Source organism: Nesoenas mayeri, assembly GCF_963082525.1.
Source record: "Nesoenas mayeri genome assembly, chromosome: 27".
Classification (NCBI taxonomy): domain Eukaryota; kingdom Metazoa; phylum Chordata; class Aves; order Columbiformes; family Columbidae; genus Nesoenas; species Nesoenas mayeri.
Window position 1 is genome coordinate 850,648 of NC_137555.1, and position 19,181 is coordinate 869,828.

General features: G+C 47.3%; 1 protein-coding gene across 1 annotated transcript in view; it reads right to left on the reverse strand.

The window, feature by feature from the left end:
• The window catches only part of UNC5D (unc-5 netrin receptor D), a gene marked incomplete at its 3' end in the record, with an annotated part of 73,961 nt that extends 63,231 nt beyond the window's left edge, over positions 1–10,730 (reverse strand). Inside the window, exon 1 of the mRNA XM_080360132.1 lies at positions 10,265–10,730. Coding sequence (XP_080216258.1) covers positions 10,265–10,367 — 103 coding nt within the window. The 5' untranslated portion in view covers positions 10,368–10,730. The remainder of the gene's footprint in view (positions 1–10,264) is intronic.
• Between the last annotated feature and the right edge of the window lie 8,451 nt (positions 10,731–19,181).

A 19,181-nucleotide genomic window follows, 5' to 3' on the forward strand; every position in this document is an offset into this window, starting at 1 on the left:
ACAGATTAAGTTATTACAAAATTAATGAAAATTGTCTGCATGACAGCAGATTTTTTTCTTTGGGCCTGCTAATGTAATTACCCACCCACAGAAGAGAAGGAGAAATGAAGAGAGGGTCTCTATTACTGACAGATACTGCCCTACATTTTTAACAGGGGGATAAGAACCTGCTGTCAAACATGCAAATCATCTCCAAGTAAGCGCCTTCCCAAGGGGCCGTGTTTACAACAGATAAAGTAGTAATGGGGAATGCAGCAACTTGTGGTGTTATATTGGCAGGAAACAAGGCAGCATGGAAGCAAATCTCCGGTGAGGCTGCGGCGCAACATCCAGCCCAAGATCGGGCCCATCGCTGTTCCTCCTCCAGAACCAAAACTAATCCCCCTGGGGCTCAGCCTGAGACAAGGATGGACATCACGTACCATTATGAAAGAGTATTGATTACTACAAAGGGAAGAAAAGTCATTTAGCTGATGATTTGGCTTTCTCCTGTATTTAAGAATGGGAAACAGCCAGCGTTGCCCCTCAGAAGCCATTCTCAACAGCAGCACCAAACGAGGCAGTCAAAAGACACGACTGGCTCCTCTAAAGGCATTTAATTCACACCAAAATGTCACCACACCTGATCAGAAAAGTGCTGATTAGAAACAGAGCCCATGCTGCTGATAGTGCCTTGACCAGAGTATCCAAAGCCTGACTTGCTGGTCCTTAGTACCAATTCTTTCCATGTTAGTCCGGTGTCGTGCCCGGGTCCCTCTCGGCTCCCAGGACACGAGTTGAGCTGTTAATCCCGCTCCGTTCCAGGCACGACACCCGCACCAACTCCAGTGCATTCAAATGGCTCAGACGCCTCCAGTGGTGGCGGAGTCCGTTTGTGATGATAATGCCATTAAACAGTTGTCAAGACGGATTTGAGAGCAGACAGCAGTTTAAGGTTCCAAAAAGCGGTTTTCGGCCTTTTTTATGAAAAAACTGGGAATCCGTAAGACAAAAATATTCTTTTGAAGTTTCTTTTAGAAGCGCAGACATTGAGACATGACATTCATATTTGTGATAAGCAATAATTTATTAGTTCACAGCCTTACTAAGAATTTCTCAAACTCTGTAAAGCCAGCACTGCTCTGTATTTTTTATCTCTCACGGCCAGACTGACACAAAGAACTGTCTGATAGGGATATTCATAGGTGAAATGCATCTATTTGGGCCATCTATTCCGCTTGCCTTCAAGTGCAGAGTTATTTCTGGTAAAATATTATTTATATTAAACTCTCTGGGACGAAGATAAGCCAAAAGGGGACAAAAGACACATTGGAAATGTTTACCTGGACACTTAGAACGGCAAGGCTGGTGGGTTCAGCACCCAGACTCTCCCAAAAGACCTGAGGAGGCCAGCACAGCACTGGGGGTGCAACACAGGGAGGGAATTGGGCAATCATGGACAGGAGCACAATCCAGGCCACGTGTCAAACCATAAACAGCACTGTTGGTCTGCAGAATGTAGTATAAAACATTTAAAACCATGGTTGCAGGCGCTGTTGATGCATGCTATGGGGTGGCTTATGTCTTGATTACAAGCAGCGGAGTGTATGAATTCCACCTGTATTTGCTCATCAGCTGGATGTTTTCTGCAGCTCATTGGAAGCCCAGGAGCTGTGCTTGTGGGAAGCCCCTGTCCCCAGAACCTGCCTTGGGAAGTGTGGCAAAAATATGCTAAAAAATGGAGAGGAGAAGGAGGAGAGTCCAATAAGTAGCGAAACAGTCCAGGTTATTAACTAGCGCAGGCTGAGAGAAAGGAGCTGGTACTGCTTAAAATCCACCTTTGCTCATTAGCCGTTGCTGAGACACAACTGAACGTAGCACTGGCAACCAGTGTGTGTTCAGAACGTGCTGCAGGGCAGGAGCGTTTCACAGGCCTCCCCTCCAACATCGCTGCGGAAAACAATAATCAGCTGTGGAAAGAGCTGAACGGTTCACCGGGCACAGAAAGGTACTGGCCATAAATTAGAATATTGCAGCCCTCTTTATGGGTTTCAGACGTTGCTCCCCGGCTGATATCGCACGTGAATTCCAAGCAGCCCGCTGGGTCAGGGCAGCTCGTGGGAAGCAGCAGCCGCCGTTCCCATCATCACCATCACCAGCTCTGAGCAGCCTGCACCCCCAGGACACGCACATAAAGCCTGATAGAGCATTCGAAATATAGATCTTCCAAAGGGTTTAAAAAACAAAGGCCAGGTTCTCAATGGCTATGGTTTCATTCGTGGGGGCTAAGTGCCACCGTTGTGGGCAACAGCAGGACTCTGGATTTGCCTCCAAAATATTTAGTCTTATTTTATATGAGTTAAGTCTCTAAGAAAAACAACCAGCAGCCTACGCCATGCGTGTGCAGACAGACAATAACATCTGGTCAGCAAAAAGGTCCTTCACCCTTTGCCTCCACTGCCCCTTTGTTCAGCCAGAAGATGCTGGAGAACATTTATAGAGTGTTTCAGTAAGAGCACTTTCAAAAAATATAGAGGTAGAGCAGTCAGTTTTCTGTCCCCGCTCCTTTCACTATCGTTGCTCCTGCCCTTTGAAAAAACACAACATCTCTCAAGTGCTTTCATATCTTCAAGGGGCAGAAGTGCTAAGGAGCATGGCTGTATTTCAAACAGCCGCACCGATCGGTTCCTGACAGCCGAGGCTGCTCTGCCTGCAACGGCAAAGCCAGCCAGGAATGCCACGTCGCTGCAACACCACCGTACATCAGAGCCACGGCTGGGAGCGTCAGCTCCAGCTCCCACTGCTGTCCTCCCCGTACAGGGTGCTCCAGCACCGCCGCGCTCCCAAAGGGCTCTGGCTCTTATTTTGTCACTTTTCTGCGTTTAATGTACTCAAGAGAAAAAAAACACCCTGGTGATTAGAAACAGTAAATTAGGGAAGAGCACTAAATAATATTGGAAACTGAATTCCTTAAATTATCCACAGAATTCAAACAGTTTTTGAAGTACACCGTGGTGTTTTGATAGCCGTGTAATTCGGTGTGCCATCAGGAGCTGCAGCACTGCAGTGCTAATCTGGGAGGTGATTACAGCTGGAAGAGGTTGATGCAGGCTCCATTTCCATTTATCTCTGGGCTGTCTTCTCAAAGGATCTGCTAGTTCTGAATTCGGTGGAGCATCAGTCCAGCCGGACGGGGCTCAGATCGTTTCACTGGCCAGCACCTCACTGCTGCTCCCGGGGTTGGCATCGCTACAGCCACCTTCGTTTCCATGTACAAATGAGTGACATCTCATGCATGCCGCAAAACCTTGTGATAGCCTTCTGGTGAAGAATTCAGCACGTAACGCGAGAGGGGAATTTATTTGCTGTGACTGATATCTGTTGCCCCGTTACCACAGTACTTCTGATTGTTAAACCTCAAGACCTTTGCCAGGGCTTTATCCCAGTTACTGAAGTCAAGAGCTCCAGCTCAGGCTCTGTCCAGAATCACAAAGCTTCGCCACCTCTTTGTACCTTCTCCTCTGCCACCGTTTGGGGAGGTTGTTGGAGCGATAAAGGACTCAGCAAACAATTCGATTCAATGTGAATCACGCTAAAGCCATTTATTACAGAAACAAGCCTCCTTATATATGCAACTATATTCTAATCACGCGTCCACGCTCCAAGCATGGATTCGCTAAATGAGTATCATGGGCTGTCCATGCACTGGAGTCTCACTGATGATACGTCCGATGATTCACGCCACGCCAGGACCCCATTGACTGAGGAACGCCCCTCTTTCTCACAGCAGATTCTGTTCTCAGCTTCTCGAAGAGGCCTTGAGATTCCTTTGAGCCTGACTAATTCAGCAACAAATCCTTATCTATCAAGACCCCTTCACAGGAGGTGGAAGGAAGATACACGTGTTCCCACTCTTTGAGGCATCAAATGAAGGTACATCTGTTTGTCTCAAAAAATCTTAACGCATCACTGTCTGCTCCAAGAGCTGGATGAAAAGATGATAAGGAGATAAGAATCCCAATCTTCAGGGCCTTTTCCTTATAGTGGGGAACACCAATGGGAATTTCGCTGCTGTTATGGAGCAGGAGGGTGATCCTGATCTTTGCTCTTGCTATTCCAATCTCTCACTAATTGCTGAGAAAGGAAGCAAGGAAGGCTGGCACGGGCTTCAGTTACAGCTCTCGAGCTTTCACTGGTAAGTCATGCTTAGTATAATACAACTTGAAACAGAAAACACCACACCATCTTTATGAAGAACTGAAGGTGTGAGGATGAGGAGCTTGTCTTCAAGTGACTGAAGCAAAGTTATCAACATAAGCCAGGTACCACATTACAAACTCCCAGATTCAATCAAAATAGAGCAGGGATATTTAAATTGTAGTCTAAATTAGATCTGTAACAACCTTCACAGAAATAGGCAAGTCAAGTAGCAAAGTTATCTTTGGAAAAAATCTATTAGCCGTAATGGAATGATAATCCTCTTAGATTCATTGATGCTGACAGATTAAATACTTACAATTCATCTTTTATTTTGTTAGCTCGTTTGACACAAAATAAGCCCTACATTTTTAATATTATAGCGGGAGCAGAAGGAGTTTTGCTGTTGTTGCGGCAAGTTCAGTATTAATGGAATGCCTCTGGGTGTTCAGTGCAACTATAAACTACATTACCAGCTGACAACTGGAAAGAGTAACTTGCTCCCAGTTTTAAGATACTACGGCTATGTGTGAGGAACCTGCAGGGCTCTATCCGGCCAGCCAGGGTGGATGCGCAGAGAATCTCACCTTGCGCTGCTGCTTCTCAGCTTCAGATACACCAAGTTATTCACTTTGGGATCTACAGACTTGACCCATTGACTGTATCAGGGTTCTCTGGTTTATAATGGGAACTAAGAGCTTTGTGCACTGCTGTATTTAACACTGCAATACTTGTCAGCTACTTTCACTCTTTTTTATAGAATAGAAATTACTGATCATTTGCCTATGAACCATATAAGCAGACTCAAAAGTCTTAAAAATGCTTAATTATCCAGGGAAAATAATTACACTCCAGAATTAGAAAGCTATTTTAACAAATCTGTATTTTTTCAAAATTCCTAAGCCCTGAGAACTACACGATGTGAATAACGAGCTCAGGACTTTCTCTGCAAGGCTCAGTGGGGACATGGTGCTACAAACCAAAAAGATACGAACCAGAAAGTTCCAACTGAAAAGCAGCATTAGCTATGTCAACAGCAGTGAACACCTTATAGTACATCAGCAGCAAATACCTCCTGAATTAGATGCTGAAGTCCATGTTTCAAAGGGCAATGGCTTAGCACAGATCTGCAGCGGTTCTAAACCCAGCCTAGAACAGCAACCCCGAGCATCTGTCACCACAGCGGCCACAGGCGCGTTTGTTCAACTGCAAGGCAGAGACGGGTTTATATGGAAGACTGAATTCAATCAATAGAGCAAATTTGTTTTTCTATAATGCAATTTCTCGTTCGGAATGGTGTACATATAGAAGCAATTTTGTGAATAACTGTTCCCAGGTTCTGAGAAATCTCCATGTTTGCTCTTTTTATGTTCATTGTCTGCCAAGAGCCAAGCGATTCAATTTCACAGGCAGAAGAGCTCACGGAAGAAAAGCGTTAGATCCACAAAAGCACTTTCTACTGAGAAAACCTAAGGATGTCCAACCAGAGACAGGTAATAGAGCACTTTGTTAACCATTTACGGACAGCAACCCGCATGGTGTTCCACTGTTCCGTGCAGTGACACCGAAACACACGCACACCAAACCCAAAACAGATTCCTTTATCCTTGTACAAATAAGGTTCTCATCAAGCGGGATCAGGCTTTTTCTGACATTCAACACAGGGTAGGCATCAAAGATATTGAATATGATTTTCATTCTGCATCCAGTACAAAGGCAAAAAGCAGCTCTCATGGAAAGCCAGAAACCATTTTTCAGACCAAGTTTTCCTATTGTTGTTCCTATGGCTTCTTTAAAACAGGCATGGATAGGAAGAAATAGAGTGCAGCCACACTATTCCCATTCATTTTGATTACACTTTTTTATGTCTAGACACATTAAATAAGCTTTATCTACAGATTAATTATGCTCTTTCATTACAGCATTTCAAGTCTCGAAGCATCCGTCGGGCCTTCCAAGTACAGAACCCATTTCCAATTACACCAGCCACAGGGCAAGAAAAGTCAATTGTCACCTCCAGAAAGGGGCGCACAAAGTCGCTTTCTGCGAGGCCAGGAGGGCGCTGGAGCCGGGACCAGACGCGGGCACCGCCTTCACTTGTCATTGCTCTGCCTCAACCCCACCAAGTGTTGCACAGAGGATCCTTGCATGAGCAAATTCACTACATACTGCCTGATCATCCAAAAGCAAGCTAAGGCCACACGATACTACACGACTATTAAAGTTCTTTAAAAGTATAAATAGAAAATGAAACATCTTTGTATTTTATACAAATGAATCCGACCATCTGCTGCGCTGCAACAGCAGCAGCATCTAAAAGCAACTGAAACAGCAACCTCTGCTGTTAAAATTCTGTTCTTTTCCTCAGACTCCACCTGCCACCAGAAAGCAGGGCTGAAAATACACGAAAGACACAGCAAGTGGCCCCAAGAAACCTCTGCACCGTAAGTCATTTTCCATCTTAGCATGTATTTGTGCTTGCCTTCCGTAACTCACTGGGAAAACATCATCAGATTAGTTCATATTCTGCCCTGCTGAAAATCTGTCTTGATCCAAAGTCCTCCCACTGTATGAAGATGGAAAATCTTCTTTCCTAGCAAGGAAAGCTCATTTCACCCTGTACAGATCAAGCTTTATTCTCTACATCTGAAGAGACAGAAATTACACATCTCTTGAGCCCATGTATGAGCAGGTAGATAGAAAATCCACCCCTTCCAAACCTCAGCTGCTCTGGCTGTGAACACCCAGCCCTGCAAAGCCCGGGTTGCTCTGGCTGTGAACACCGAGCCCTGCAAAGCCCGGGTTGCTCTGGCTGTGAACACCCGGCCCTGCAAAGCCCGGGTTGCTCTGGCTGTGAACACCCGGCCCTGCAAAGCCCGGGTTGCTCTGGCTGTGAACACCCGGTCCCGCAAAGCCCGGGTTGCTCTGGCTGTGAACACCCGGTCCCGCAAAGCCCGGGTTGCTCTGGCTGTGAACACCCGGTCCCGCAAAGCCCGGGTTGCTCTGGCTCTGAACACCCGGCCCTGCAAAGCCCGGGTTGCTCTGGCTATGAACACCCAGCACTGCTGCACCTGCAGACTGAGCCTGTGTCACCCTCAAGGGCTGAGAAACACCAACTGGTTAGTAGACAAAGCCACAAGTACAGGAAGGTTATTTTCTGAACAGTTACAAAGCTAAATAACACAAATATTGCTGGACAAATCGCAGAAGATGCTACCCAGCGCAGGGCGAGCGGAAGGTTCAAAGCCGAGCACGTGGTTTGTTGTTTTAATAAATGCTTTGTACTAAAGGAACAAAACATAACATCATCCAAATGGAGTGATTTGAGCAAGATCATATAAGAGATTCCTATAGCACCCATGTCTTGCCCTAATTCTCTTTTACTCCTGTATCACTCATTAAGGATACCTCACACCTCCACCTAGCTGAGATATTAACAATATGCATACTTCGAGATCAAATAAATCAATGTGCTGACACTGTGTATATTGGGGCTGGCACGTCAGAAATATTTCACATCGCAAACTGTTGAAAGTACTTACAAATAATCAAACAGCTTTACTCTCAGCAGGGTACCAGGAACAGAGAAAGACAACTTGGGAGAGTCTAATAAAGCAAGAGAAATAACATACTTGCTTTTGGATGGAGGAATCAGGACACCAAAGCCCGCCCCGCTCCGTTAATGCTGCGTGAACTGGAGCAGAGCTGGCGGCAGCAAACCAACACCGTTCCCCGAACGCAGCACCGGTGCTCGCTCCTGCACGGCTCCGAGCTGCCAACGAGCCAGGACCTCGCAAATACGGGCAGAATTCCCAGATACACCAATGCAATCCTAGCGCGCTTGTAAGGAAACAAATGGGGGCTCATCTAGTTTGCACAAGGACGTTATTAAACGCAAGACAAAAGGTACAATCGGGATGCAAATAAATTGCATACTGGGCCTGTCTTCACCACTAGATTTATTTCAGTATCAATAGAATTTGCTGGTTTTGCCTTTCTAAAACAAGCGTTACATCTCCAAGAGCTCTGTTGATCAGAGGCTGGTTTGTCTTCGTGGTTCCTGGATGCAGAATAGTACTTCAAACCAGCAGATCTCTAGGCTGCATGTTATCAGTGCTTTTCTATTTTAAAACAACTTCAAAACCCCAACAATTTCCAGCCTAAGAGGAGACGCTTGCTTCACCAGCTCACTGTCCACAGACCCACCCGTTTGCCATTAGGTGGCTTAGCGGAGCATTTTATCACAGTAAAATCAGCAGCAATATGCAGTGGCTATCACTGTACAGTAAGTGCCAGACTCCGGGAGAAGGAAATTCCCTAACCGATGCCTATTGACAACAAAACGTACCCAGATCTACGACCACCGTGTAGCAGAGCTCTAGGCTTTAATATCAAGACACAAAAATACTAATGCCCACGTTTTATAGAGATCTTTATCTAGATCCATGCAACCCAACATTAGTTACAATGCATCAATGAGATAATGAATATTAGCGACTTTCTTACGATTTTCAAATTACCATAGTGCCTATGCAATTTTTCCTGTAAAATAAAAGTCCAAAGCTACACATGTATGTTCATTCCCGTAGATTTAAAATGCTGTGCAAAGGGTATCTACAATAACTTCATTTTTCTTTAAACCTCGTTCAGAATAGAATCCTGGAATACAATAGGCAGCTATTGGCTGACTCCATAAACCCAAGTCTTGCAGCTCAAAGGGTTAACCGAGGTTAAGAGCTTAAGCCAAAGCTACAAGTAAACACTGTGCAACATCCCAACTCGGAGACTACAGCCACCTGGCTGATAAAAACATACCGCAGCACCCCATCTGCTCCAGCCTACAACTGGAAACGTCCTGCCTGGCAAATCGTCAGAAACAGTTGAAACACGTTCCTTAACAGCCCCAGCAGAGTCACCCCGCTCCGCACAACCCGCAGTGCGAGATTTCGGGTGGCACAGGGCCCTATCCTGACCATACTCCACACGGTGCCAGAACCATAGGGCCATAATTTTGCCAGTGACACAAAAGCCTCTCAGATTTCCCCTCTGCTGGGCCAGTTTTGGATTCAAATGAGAGGACACAGCAGATGAGGTGGCAAAAACGTTCCCAGGAGCTGTGGGAACATGTCACAACCCACCAGAGGGTGACACCCTACCCAGAGACCAAACCCAGTGCAGTCTGTACACAGGTAGATGGAAGCAGAGCCCCAGCAGGCAAAGACCCCACAGAGGGACTGGTGTCCAAACACCCAGAGGAATCTCTCAGGGTTTACCGAGGCTGATTACCCTGCTTCGTAAAAATGAGCCATTTGTAATGAACGTACCACTACAGACTCTGAACACAGAAACTGTGTCTTATCAACAACAGGCACCTTCCTCCAAAAAGGACAACACGACACTAGAAACCCGCCCAGCCCTGCTTCCCAGGGCTTGTGGTACCCGGAGATGCCTGGACACACCAGCCAGGGTGTCTAGGATGCAGGTGATGGGGAGCTGCTGATATCCTTTGGCTATTTGCCCTAAAGAGATTATTTCACTCAAGTGGTTTACCAGGAAAAAAGTTGAATAAAAAAAGGATTCGGAGCATCTCAAATATCCACCTTACACGTACATAAAAACCACACAAGCTCGTGCATACGCACATCCCACATCAGGCACTTGCTGTTTGACGGGCAGTTCCACCCTCACGGCCAGAGGAGGTCACCGAACCCCCCAAACCCCGCCGGTCACTGGGATTATCGTGGACATTTCCTGAAGGCGATGTCCAAGGGACCCGGGCACACGCTGGACTCCCATGGATGCCCGTGTCCCCCGCAGCCCGGAGCTGCGCTGCCTGTCAGACCGCATCCCGGGATCCAAACACCCGCACAACCGCGGTTCTCACCCACCCCCGGCCCCGCAGCCCCTTCCCACGGCCTCACGCTGTCCCGGCGGTGGCTCCGGGTCGGGTTTGCAGTGGTATCCCCGGTATCCCCCGTTCCCGCACAGCCGGTCCCGCGGAGCAACCGGTGGGACCCCCCACCCGCCACCCCGAAGCGCGAGCGCTCCCGCCGCGGAGTTGCGGGGCTGGGGCGCGGGTCCCGCTCACCTCGCAGGGCAGCAGCCGTCCAGCTGCACAGCCCCAGCAGCAACAGCAGCGGCCGCCGCTCCGGGCGCAGGGGGCAGCTGCTCCTCGCAGCCCCTCCGCCCATGCTGGCCCCCGCGCCTCCTGCTCCCCTCCGGCCGGTGCGAGGGGAAGGGCGCCAGTCTCCTCCCGGTCCCTCCGCAGTCGAACTCAAGCCGAATAATTCACCTTTTTTTGCCTTTTTTTTTTCCTCTCCTCCCCCTCTCCCGCCCTTTCTCTCTCCAGATGCGGGGGACGCTGCGGGCAGTGGCTGCGCTGCGCTCCGCGCTCCGGCCGCCGCCGACTAGCGCGCCCGCATCCCTAATGAGCCGCCCCTCCCCCGCAGCCAATTAGGGGCGCGCTGGGCGGGCTCTGCGCCGGTACCGGGGGGAGCGGGAGCAGGTGAGCGCCCCCGGCCCCGCCCCGAGCCCCCCGGGTCCCCCCGAACCCTTCGGCTCCAGCACCGGGCGAGCGAGAAGGAAACGGTGGAAAAACCTCCCCTGCGAGCCGAGGCTGCAGCACAACGCGGTGAACCCAGCGGGGGCTGGATGTGGCCCCTCAGCTGCATTCACGGGGCTTCTCGACTTTCTGGAGCTTATTTTAGCTTCTCAGCCTGATAAATGCAGATATTTGGGCACAAACCCCTTAAAAAAGCAAAGTAGTACTATTATAACAAGAACATACAACAACAGCCGTCCCCGACACCCAAAGCAAACACATTTTGTGCCGTCTTTATTAATATTGCATGGGGCTGTGATCAAAAATTCTGTTTCTTGCCAGGAGTGTCACTGTTTCACTCTCCCTTCCCCCCATCTAATTGCATATCAATATTTTTATTATATATTTGTTAGGGAAGCATAACATACATCTAAGCAAAGTATAAGGCCAAAAATTCATCAGCATGCTCAAGGGAAATTGCTGCTGTTCTATTCTGAAGAGGTTTGTTCAATAAGAAACTGGAAGACAAAGGCACCACTCAAAGAAAAGATAAGTTGCCAAAGGAGCAACTTTTGGTGATGAAGAGGGTATATTCCTAGCCAAGATATTACAATGTCGCATCGGTGTGCTAAATACCCCTGAAATACTGGATTTGTTCTCCATTTCCCTCTCTTCTGGAAATAAACTCCATTTCCACCAGGTGCCAAGACCATAAGGGCTTATTCGCATCCATCTTTACACTTGGGCCACTGCACCAAGTTCACTCTGTGCCAGCATCACACAACGGAAAGCCTGCACATATCTCATGTTTGAGGGGACTTGGTTACCAGTTATAGAATGTGTTGAAATCCCTGACTGATAAATTGTGGAAAAGTGCAGTAGGATTAGTTACACACATTTAGGAGCAAGGCCTGTCCCTCGGCCCCCGGGCAGGTACTGTTTGGTACTGTTGGTACTGTTTGCAGGAGGAAACAAATAATTAAAGCAAAAGGAATTTGTAAACAGAATTTTAAGAGGGAAAAAAATCAATGTCTGAGAACAGCACATCAGAAGATCTCTTCTTCCCTTTCTATCATCAGTTTGCTGGACGTCAGCTCACAATGGAGAACAGAACTACAAAGGCAGAGAGCAAATACATGAAAAATACATATTTTTCAACAGCCTTTTAGGTCAAACATCAAGGACCAGCACTGGGAAGATACACAAGAAAGGTTTTACATGTCAGAACATCTAGCATGCTCCTTTAAAGTCCTAGCACGTCAGCAACACAGCCCTATTTTCTAGTGCATACATCCAGCCACTTTTGCCTCAAGCCCAAGTAATTATCTATTTTTGCCTATGCCACTGAGTCAGTGTTTGGTGCTTTTGATAAAAATATCAAGTTCTCAGTTTATAAAGCAATTATGATGGGGAAGGAGAGAGCGAAAGGAGAAAAAAGGGCAACAGCTGGTAACTTCAATCAGTGCACTTGGAAACATAAATAAGCACAATATTCCACAAAGATCCAGTCTCGGGGTGGAAGGAGAAGCAGTTTCAGAGCTGGTGGAACGCAGCTGATACGTTCCTGCGGCATTGGTGCCCAGCGGGAGCACACAGCACCTCATGGAAACAAAGCTCCGCAAGCTCGGGCCAGCCCGCGCGCCCCCGAGGTGTGTTGGAACGGGAGGAGAGTCACAGGGAAAGCAAGAGCCTGCAGTTGTGTCAGTGTGAGCAAGAATGAGAGACGAGTCCAATCCAGCCAAAGAGAATCGATGGCATTAACAGAGGAAAATGGAAAACAAATAATGCAGAAGGTGAAAATGCTGCAAGGAAGATGTTTGTTCTTCTCTAGCACTTCAAGGGTTAAACTTTACCATGAGCAATATTCATTTTCTGAGCGAGTCCATGTTCCACATCTGGGATTCTAGATCTCCTAGAATCTGAAAGCCTAAAGTTTCATGCATCTGGTGAAAAAAGGGGCACTGAACAGAAATCAAATGGGACAACCAGACAGAACCAAAGCAGTTTTTTTGAATACACTGATCACAGCAGCCACGTGCCTGGACAGCAGGAAAGTGCCAAAGGGACAGACAGACAGAACCTGTAACCCAGAGTCTGCAGCCTTGCCTGCAGTGCTCTGCTCTGCCACCGCCTCACTCTGCTGCTACTTCTGAGCACATCTCTGCACCTCAGGTTACACCTTGCGTGGTGCCACTGAGCTGGTCGCTAAAGACGTTTGTACAGTCTTCAACCACATTAACTTATTCAACATGCAGCACTTTACAAAGCGAAGCTGAGTTTGCAGAGGCACTTTCAGTCTGTCTTCAAAGTGCAGCATAAATATTTGCAGCCAGGTGATTATGTTTTGTCTCTTAGTTGATGCACGACCTTGGAGTAACCCACCTGTGATGTGCAATAAATCAGAATTCCCATCACCTGTATGTCAGATAATAGGCTGGGGAGGGCCATTGTGACCAGACAGCTGCTTCATTTTGCAGCTCCTGCAAATGAAAACACACCGTACACTTGTGCTTTAGGTCATTACTGAAGCCTAACTCCATCCTGGCCTATTGTTAGTTGTGGAGGTCTTTATCACAGTCATATTTATACATATTTTATAAAGCAATCCCAGAGGACACAAGAGCAGGGCTCAAAAGGAATTAGCCAAATTCATGGGCAATAAGCACATCCGTGAATATTAAAACCAATATATTGTATGAGCAACCTCCATCCAGCTCAGGAAGAACCCGTACACCAGCGGCGGGGAGACGGGAGCGTGGAAAGTCCACTGCCCTGGGTGGGTGAGCGGCCGGTGCTCTCAGAACCCAGTTACGGGGCACAGCAGCCGCTCAGTCTGACCAAACCCATTCGTATGCACCACAGAGCGCCAGCAGATGTGTGCAGCATCCCACAAGACATCATGAATATGCAGAAACAGCTGAAATTCAGCCTGTTCTTCCTTTGCCCTCAAGCTTATGAAAGTCTATCGCTGCCTCTGTGCTATTCTACAGGGCTCTCTCTGTAAAACATACAGAGACGGGTTAGTGAGGAGCTTGGGATCACCTGGCAATTAAAGAACACGGTCCCTCATGCCTCTCCCTTCAAAGACTGTGCTCTGCCAGGCCAACAGCCAAAAGCAATGGCCGGATATCGGCTCTGGGCAACCACGGCTCCATCTCTGCCATGAGCTTTGCCTCCAAAGCTCTTGCTGAGCATGGGACGCCTGTTTTGCAACCCCTGTTTTCACCTCGTGATTGCTGAACATTGTGCAGATGGAGACAGCAGCTTCAAGATGAGGATCTTGTGTTTCCACAACTTATAACGTAGGTTATTAAAAAATAAATTATATCAAAGAAAAGTTTCATCATTCTCTTCTCTTCTTGTGCAATATCCCTCAATCCTCTGCATAAGATCCGATTTCCAGGTTGAATTTCCTTTGGAACTGGGTCTGTATGTTTAGAAGATTTTGTAAAAAAAATCTTACAAAATATTAGGACCTACTAACCCAAGTACAATAAAAAATATTTAGCAGCAAGACACAATACTGGATCCAGGCACATCCCTAACAGACCGAGTTGCCATAGCGTCTGCTATATCATTATTAAAACATAACATATACAGATGCAATTAGCGATGTGGTCACAGCCTGCGTCTGAGCCTCTGTGAATACTTTCACTTTCGGTTGTGTTTTGGTCTCCTCAGCACCATTCTAGGAACTGGGAACACAAGGACCAGAACCCCCTCGTTGTGTAGTTTGGGTGCCAGCTCTAATTTCAGTGCACCGTTGCTCATGCTGGATGTGCAGCTCTGCATTAGGACACCTAGTGGCTGAATAATTTCCTGTGTATACACACATATCTGAATCTATTATTTAGATTTCCCGTCAGAAAGCTCGTATCTGCTTCTCTAAAGCTCAGTGAGACTGGAGAGCATCTCAGGATTTCTGCATTGTTCTGTTGTGCAGTTTAACCCCCTCGCCGCTGGACAGGGGACGTGGCGGTGACAGCACAAAGGGAGTGACAGGTACAGATGCCACTTTCTACTTTATCTTCCATCAGGACATCACAGCAGCACATTGATCTGTAATCTAAGTCTTACTCTTTGCAATGTACATAACTCTCCTTAGCAAGATTCTTCCTTAGTCTACATTTTAGTAACTCGAAATGAGATGGTATTGCTCTCAAGTTTTGTGTTTTCTGTGTTTCCATGTTAATAAAACAACTGTATAAACTCTTTTATTCCAAAGCATAAACTTCAGCCTCCTCAGTGGTGGAAAAGCCCCACACCTTAAACAAAAAGCCATGCTGTTTCTTTAAACAATTCTATGCCACTTGCTTTGCAGCAAAGTCGCCATTTGAGCTGTCACAAGCCATCGTTTCTGAGGAGTTAAAATCTGTATTGTCTTTAGATGGATTCATCCAAGATGAAATACAGTACAACTATTTGCATTTTCATGTGTTTACTCGTTCCAAAAATCGACAGACACCACAGAGCAAAGTTAACCTGATAAAAAGTGAAATGCTGGAGCGGTTGGCTTCGCATTCGAATAGGAAAATGTGGATTAACATGCCAAGTGGGTGATGAACATTTGAACTTCACTAATCAATTTTAGAAATCATAAGACCCAGGCATTTAGAAAATGTCATAATCTTAATACCTAACTCACTCCTTGATTTGTAACTTGGAGAAATCAGCTGCACTTGAAATTTCACCTGCAGCATTTTCTTCACTTGGGCAAAGAAGAATTCCTAGTTCAGCATTCATTATTATTTTATTTCCGTGTCCCTTTAGGTTTCTCCACATCAATTGGTGCCCTGACCCCACCGGCACTGGGGGCACATCCAGGCATTTCTGTGGCGGCTGCAGCCGCGTTGCAGGCCAAGGGCAGCTGGTCCGTGTGCTCAGGCTGCAACAGCAAACACAGCGCTGGTGCTCCCCGTCCTCTGCAGGCACTGAGCAGCTGCCCCAGGCTCAGCGTCCTGGCTTGGATCGTCCTGCCGCAACTTCTGCTTGGGATGGGAGGACAAGAAATAGAGAATGCAAGAGTGAGGTGTGCATGGGGTGGGTTAGAAGGGGGTGGTCAGTAGGTCAGAGAGGTTCTCCTGCCCCTCTGCTCTGCCCTGGGGAGACCACACCTGGAATATTGTGTCCAGTTGTGGCCCCTCAGTTCCAGCAGGACAGGGAACTGCTGCAGAGAGTCCAGCGCAGCCACCAAGATGCTGAAGGGAGTGGAGCATCTCCCGGGTGAGGAAAGGCTGAGGGAGCTGGGGCTCTGGAGCTGGACAAGAGGACACTGAGGGGGGACTCATTCATGTTTCCAGATATCTAAAGGGGGAGTGTCAGGAGGATGGAGCCAGGCTCTTCTCGGTGACAACCAGTGATAGGACAAGGGGTAATGGGTGCAAACTGGAACATAGGAGGTTCCACTTAAATATGAGAAGAAACTTGTTGGAGGTGAGGGTGGCAGAGCCTGGCCCAGGCTGCCCAGGGGGGTTGTGGAGTCTCCTTCTGTGCAGACATTCCAACCCGCCTGGACACCTTCCTGTGTAACCTCATCTGGGTGTTCCTGCTCCATGGGGGGATTGCACTGGATGAGCTTTCCAGGTCCCTTCCAACCCCTGACATTCTGGGATTCTGTGAAAAGCAGCAGCAGGACAGTAGACAAGCAATTCAGTAGCTCAGCTATTTGCAATTTGTGGTTAAGAAAGCAGGTTACACATTCAAGCAGTAACAAACTGAGAGATTCTTCAGAACGCGGCAGACGTGGCCGTGCAGCTGGAGCTGGTGGGGCCGCTGCCGACTGTGCGGTCACAGGGCAGGGGCCACCAACACGGGCACGGCCGCTGCTGGGCGCCAGCACAGAAAATCAAGTGACACGTCTCGTTATTGCAGTCGCAGTCAGGGGCAGCGTTGTTCTCAGAAGGCTATTACTGAGTAAGTTCAGCACCTTCTCATCAAGTGGGAAGTTATTGCCGTCATTTTCATCCAGACTTACACAGGACTGAGTAGCAGAATTGACTCAGACCTTTCCCTGGCTGAGAGACAGTCAGCGACTGTGTGTGATTCCAGTCCCGAAGTGCAGATGGGGAGAATCACAGGGGAGATGACAATAGAAACACATGAACCTCATCCTCACTTCTCCCCTCCCAAAAAAACCAAACACAAACAACAACCACACAACAGGAAAACCACACGCACAAAACCGAACGACAACAAAACCACCAACACAAACCAAACCCAGACTGAAAAGCTCAGAAAATCCTTGTGTGGAAGTTGGCAAAGAAAGATCAGCTCGCTGGCGAGATGAGAGGCTGATGGTCCATAGAGGGATAACGAGACAGTCCGAGGTGTGGCCTGGCTGTTTGACACCTGGGCTGCTTGGGGACGATGCTGAAACAGGGACCAGTCATTTCAACCGCAAACATGTTTGGCTTGATCAGGGACACTTCACCCTTTGATTTGCTGAATGAGTTGGGCTGATGGCAGAGCTGCTGGCTCCCCTTTTGGCCAACCAATGCACTGAAGCCTCACAGCAAGTCAAGAGAAATAGGAGATAATTTTTACCCTAATAAAATATAATTTTGCCAGGGCTGGAAATATGGAGATGTCATATTATTAAGTTACCTAATTGTGCCTTTGAAATGGCCACATAATAATGACTTTTCAATAACAAGAGGGAAACAGGGAGGTGAACCCTTTGCTTCACTCTTTTCATTTTGATCTCCAGTGCAAAAGCAGAGGGCATCCACCTAGTAACTACCGCACTGAATTATTCATAATTAGTCACACATCGTGAAATGCAACTGTTTGATGATCTCAGGTGTGAAAGACAAGTAGTAGTTGGACAGTTCCTTAACTATTAAAACATCGTTTCAGCTACAAGGCAGAGACACAATAAAAGTCCACTTCAGTTCAAGTGATACCATTTTCTGGCAAGTGTTGGTTAACGTGTATCAATCAAGGACCGAACAGCTAAGCTGTTCTCCGCATTTCACTTGATTAGAAGGTAAAGAACCCAGTTATGACAGCTCCCACCATTCTCATTAACCCCTTCCCCCCGGTGCTGCTGGGTCCGTGTCCCAGGCTGGGACACAACTGTGGTCCCATGTGCAGGAGCAGCCCTTACACACACAAGATGCACAACTTTCCAGCTGCGGCGGAAAGAAAAGATACCGAAGCACTGTAAGAAACAGCCACGATAGTTTCGAGCGTGGTGCAGCTCCCAGCTGGGACTAAACCATGTCATTTACGCCCGCAAACCCACGCGCGTCGCCGCCGCCGCAGCTCTGTGGGTGGGAGCCCACGATCCCGGCTCCGTGCAGCAGAGGGAAGCAGCCAGCGCCGGAACGCTGACCAGCCTGTCACGCACTGAAGACTTAATTATGTTCTCAAACAAAGTACAATGAACTCTGTCATAAGTAATCACACAGGAGACCACCCAGTCCGCAGCTCGGCGGAAGTGGCTCTTCCAGAGAGATGAAGCAGAATTCGCTCTGGCTTTGGGGAAAACTTACTGAGCTCCCAAAAGGAAGAACTGGAATGCAGGGGTTTTTTTGCTTTACTTATCAAAACCTGACTTCACGTGCTGCTGTTTTACCAGGAAAACGTACCAAACATACAAAAATTTCCTCTAATATGGAAGGTATCTTAAGGATTTACAATTACAGATGCTTTAGTAAATGAAAATACAACCCCATAGGGTCAAGTGTTGGCAGACAGACAAAGGAGGAAATAATTTGTTTACTATGTATTTGTAGTATTTAAGAACGCACATTTTATGCTACCTCTGCACAGAAACTCGGCATTGCATGAAACTCACCTTTGGTAGGATTTGGACTCTTTTCTCCCATAGCTCAGTTATTTGTCATTGCAAAACAAACCCCAGGGGAACTGAATGCATTTAATCACATACAACTCTCTCACTTTTATAGCAGGCAACGGAGCCTCCAGAAGTGGTCCTGACAAGTGCATTACAACTCCCAAACCAGTAACAAAGACAATTATGACAATGAAAATTGTATTTCAACCCAGATGAAAGACAATTTAACTCTCCTGCTCCCACCCCACTTTTTGAAGGATGGTTCAAACATTCCCTCAAAACTCACTGATAAATTATCCGAGGTCATCACTGGTGTTTTTTTTTTACTCCTTGTTGTAATAAATTAAAGGAAGAAAGACTGCTATGGCACTAGACGGGGCTGCAGGAAACTACTAACCTGGATGGAGGCTTCGGGACGGGTCCATTCGCTCCTCCAGGTTCCATCTCCTCCCATGGTCGCGCGGTGCCATGTGTCCAAAGCGTGGTGTGTTTGGGTCAGGCACCATCTCTGGCTTGGCATCGTTCCTACAAAGCGAGGCTCTGACTTCTGCCTGGAGAATCGGGGTGTGCCTGTAATAAAGACCAAAGAATGGGATAACTGGACCATATCAATTCACATATGAATTTTCATTGCAAAAGATGTAAAACAACAAAACCAAGGGCACA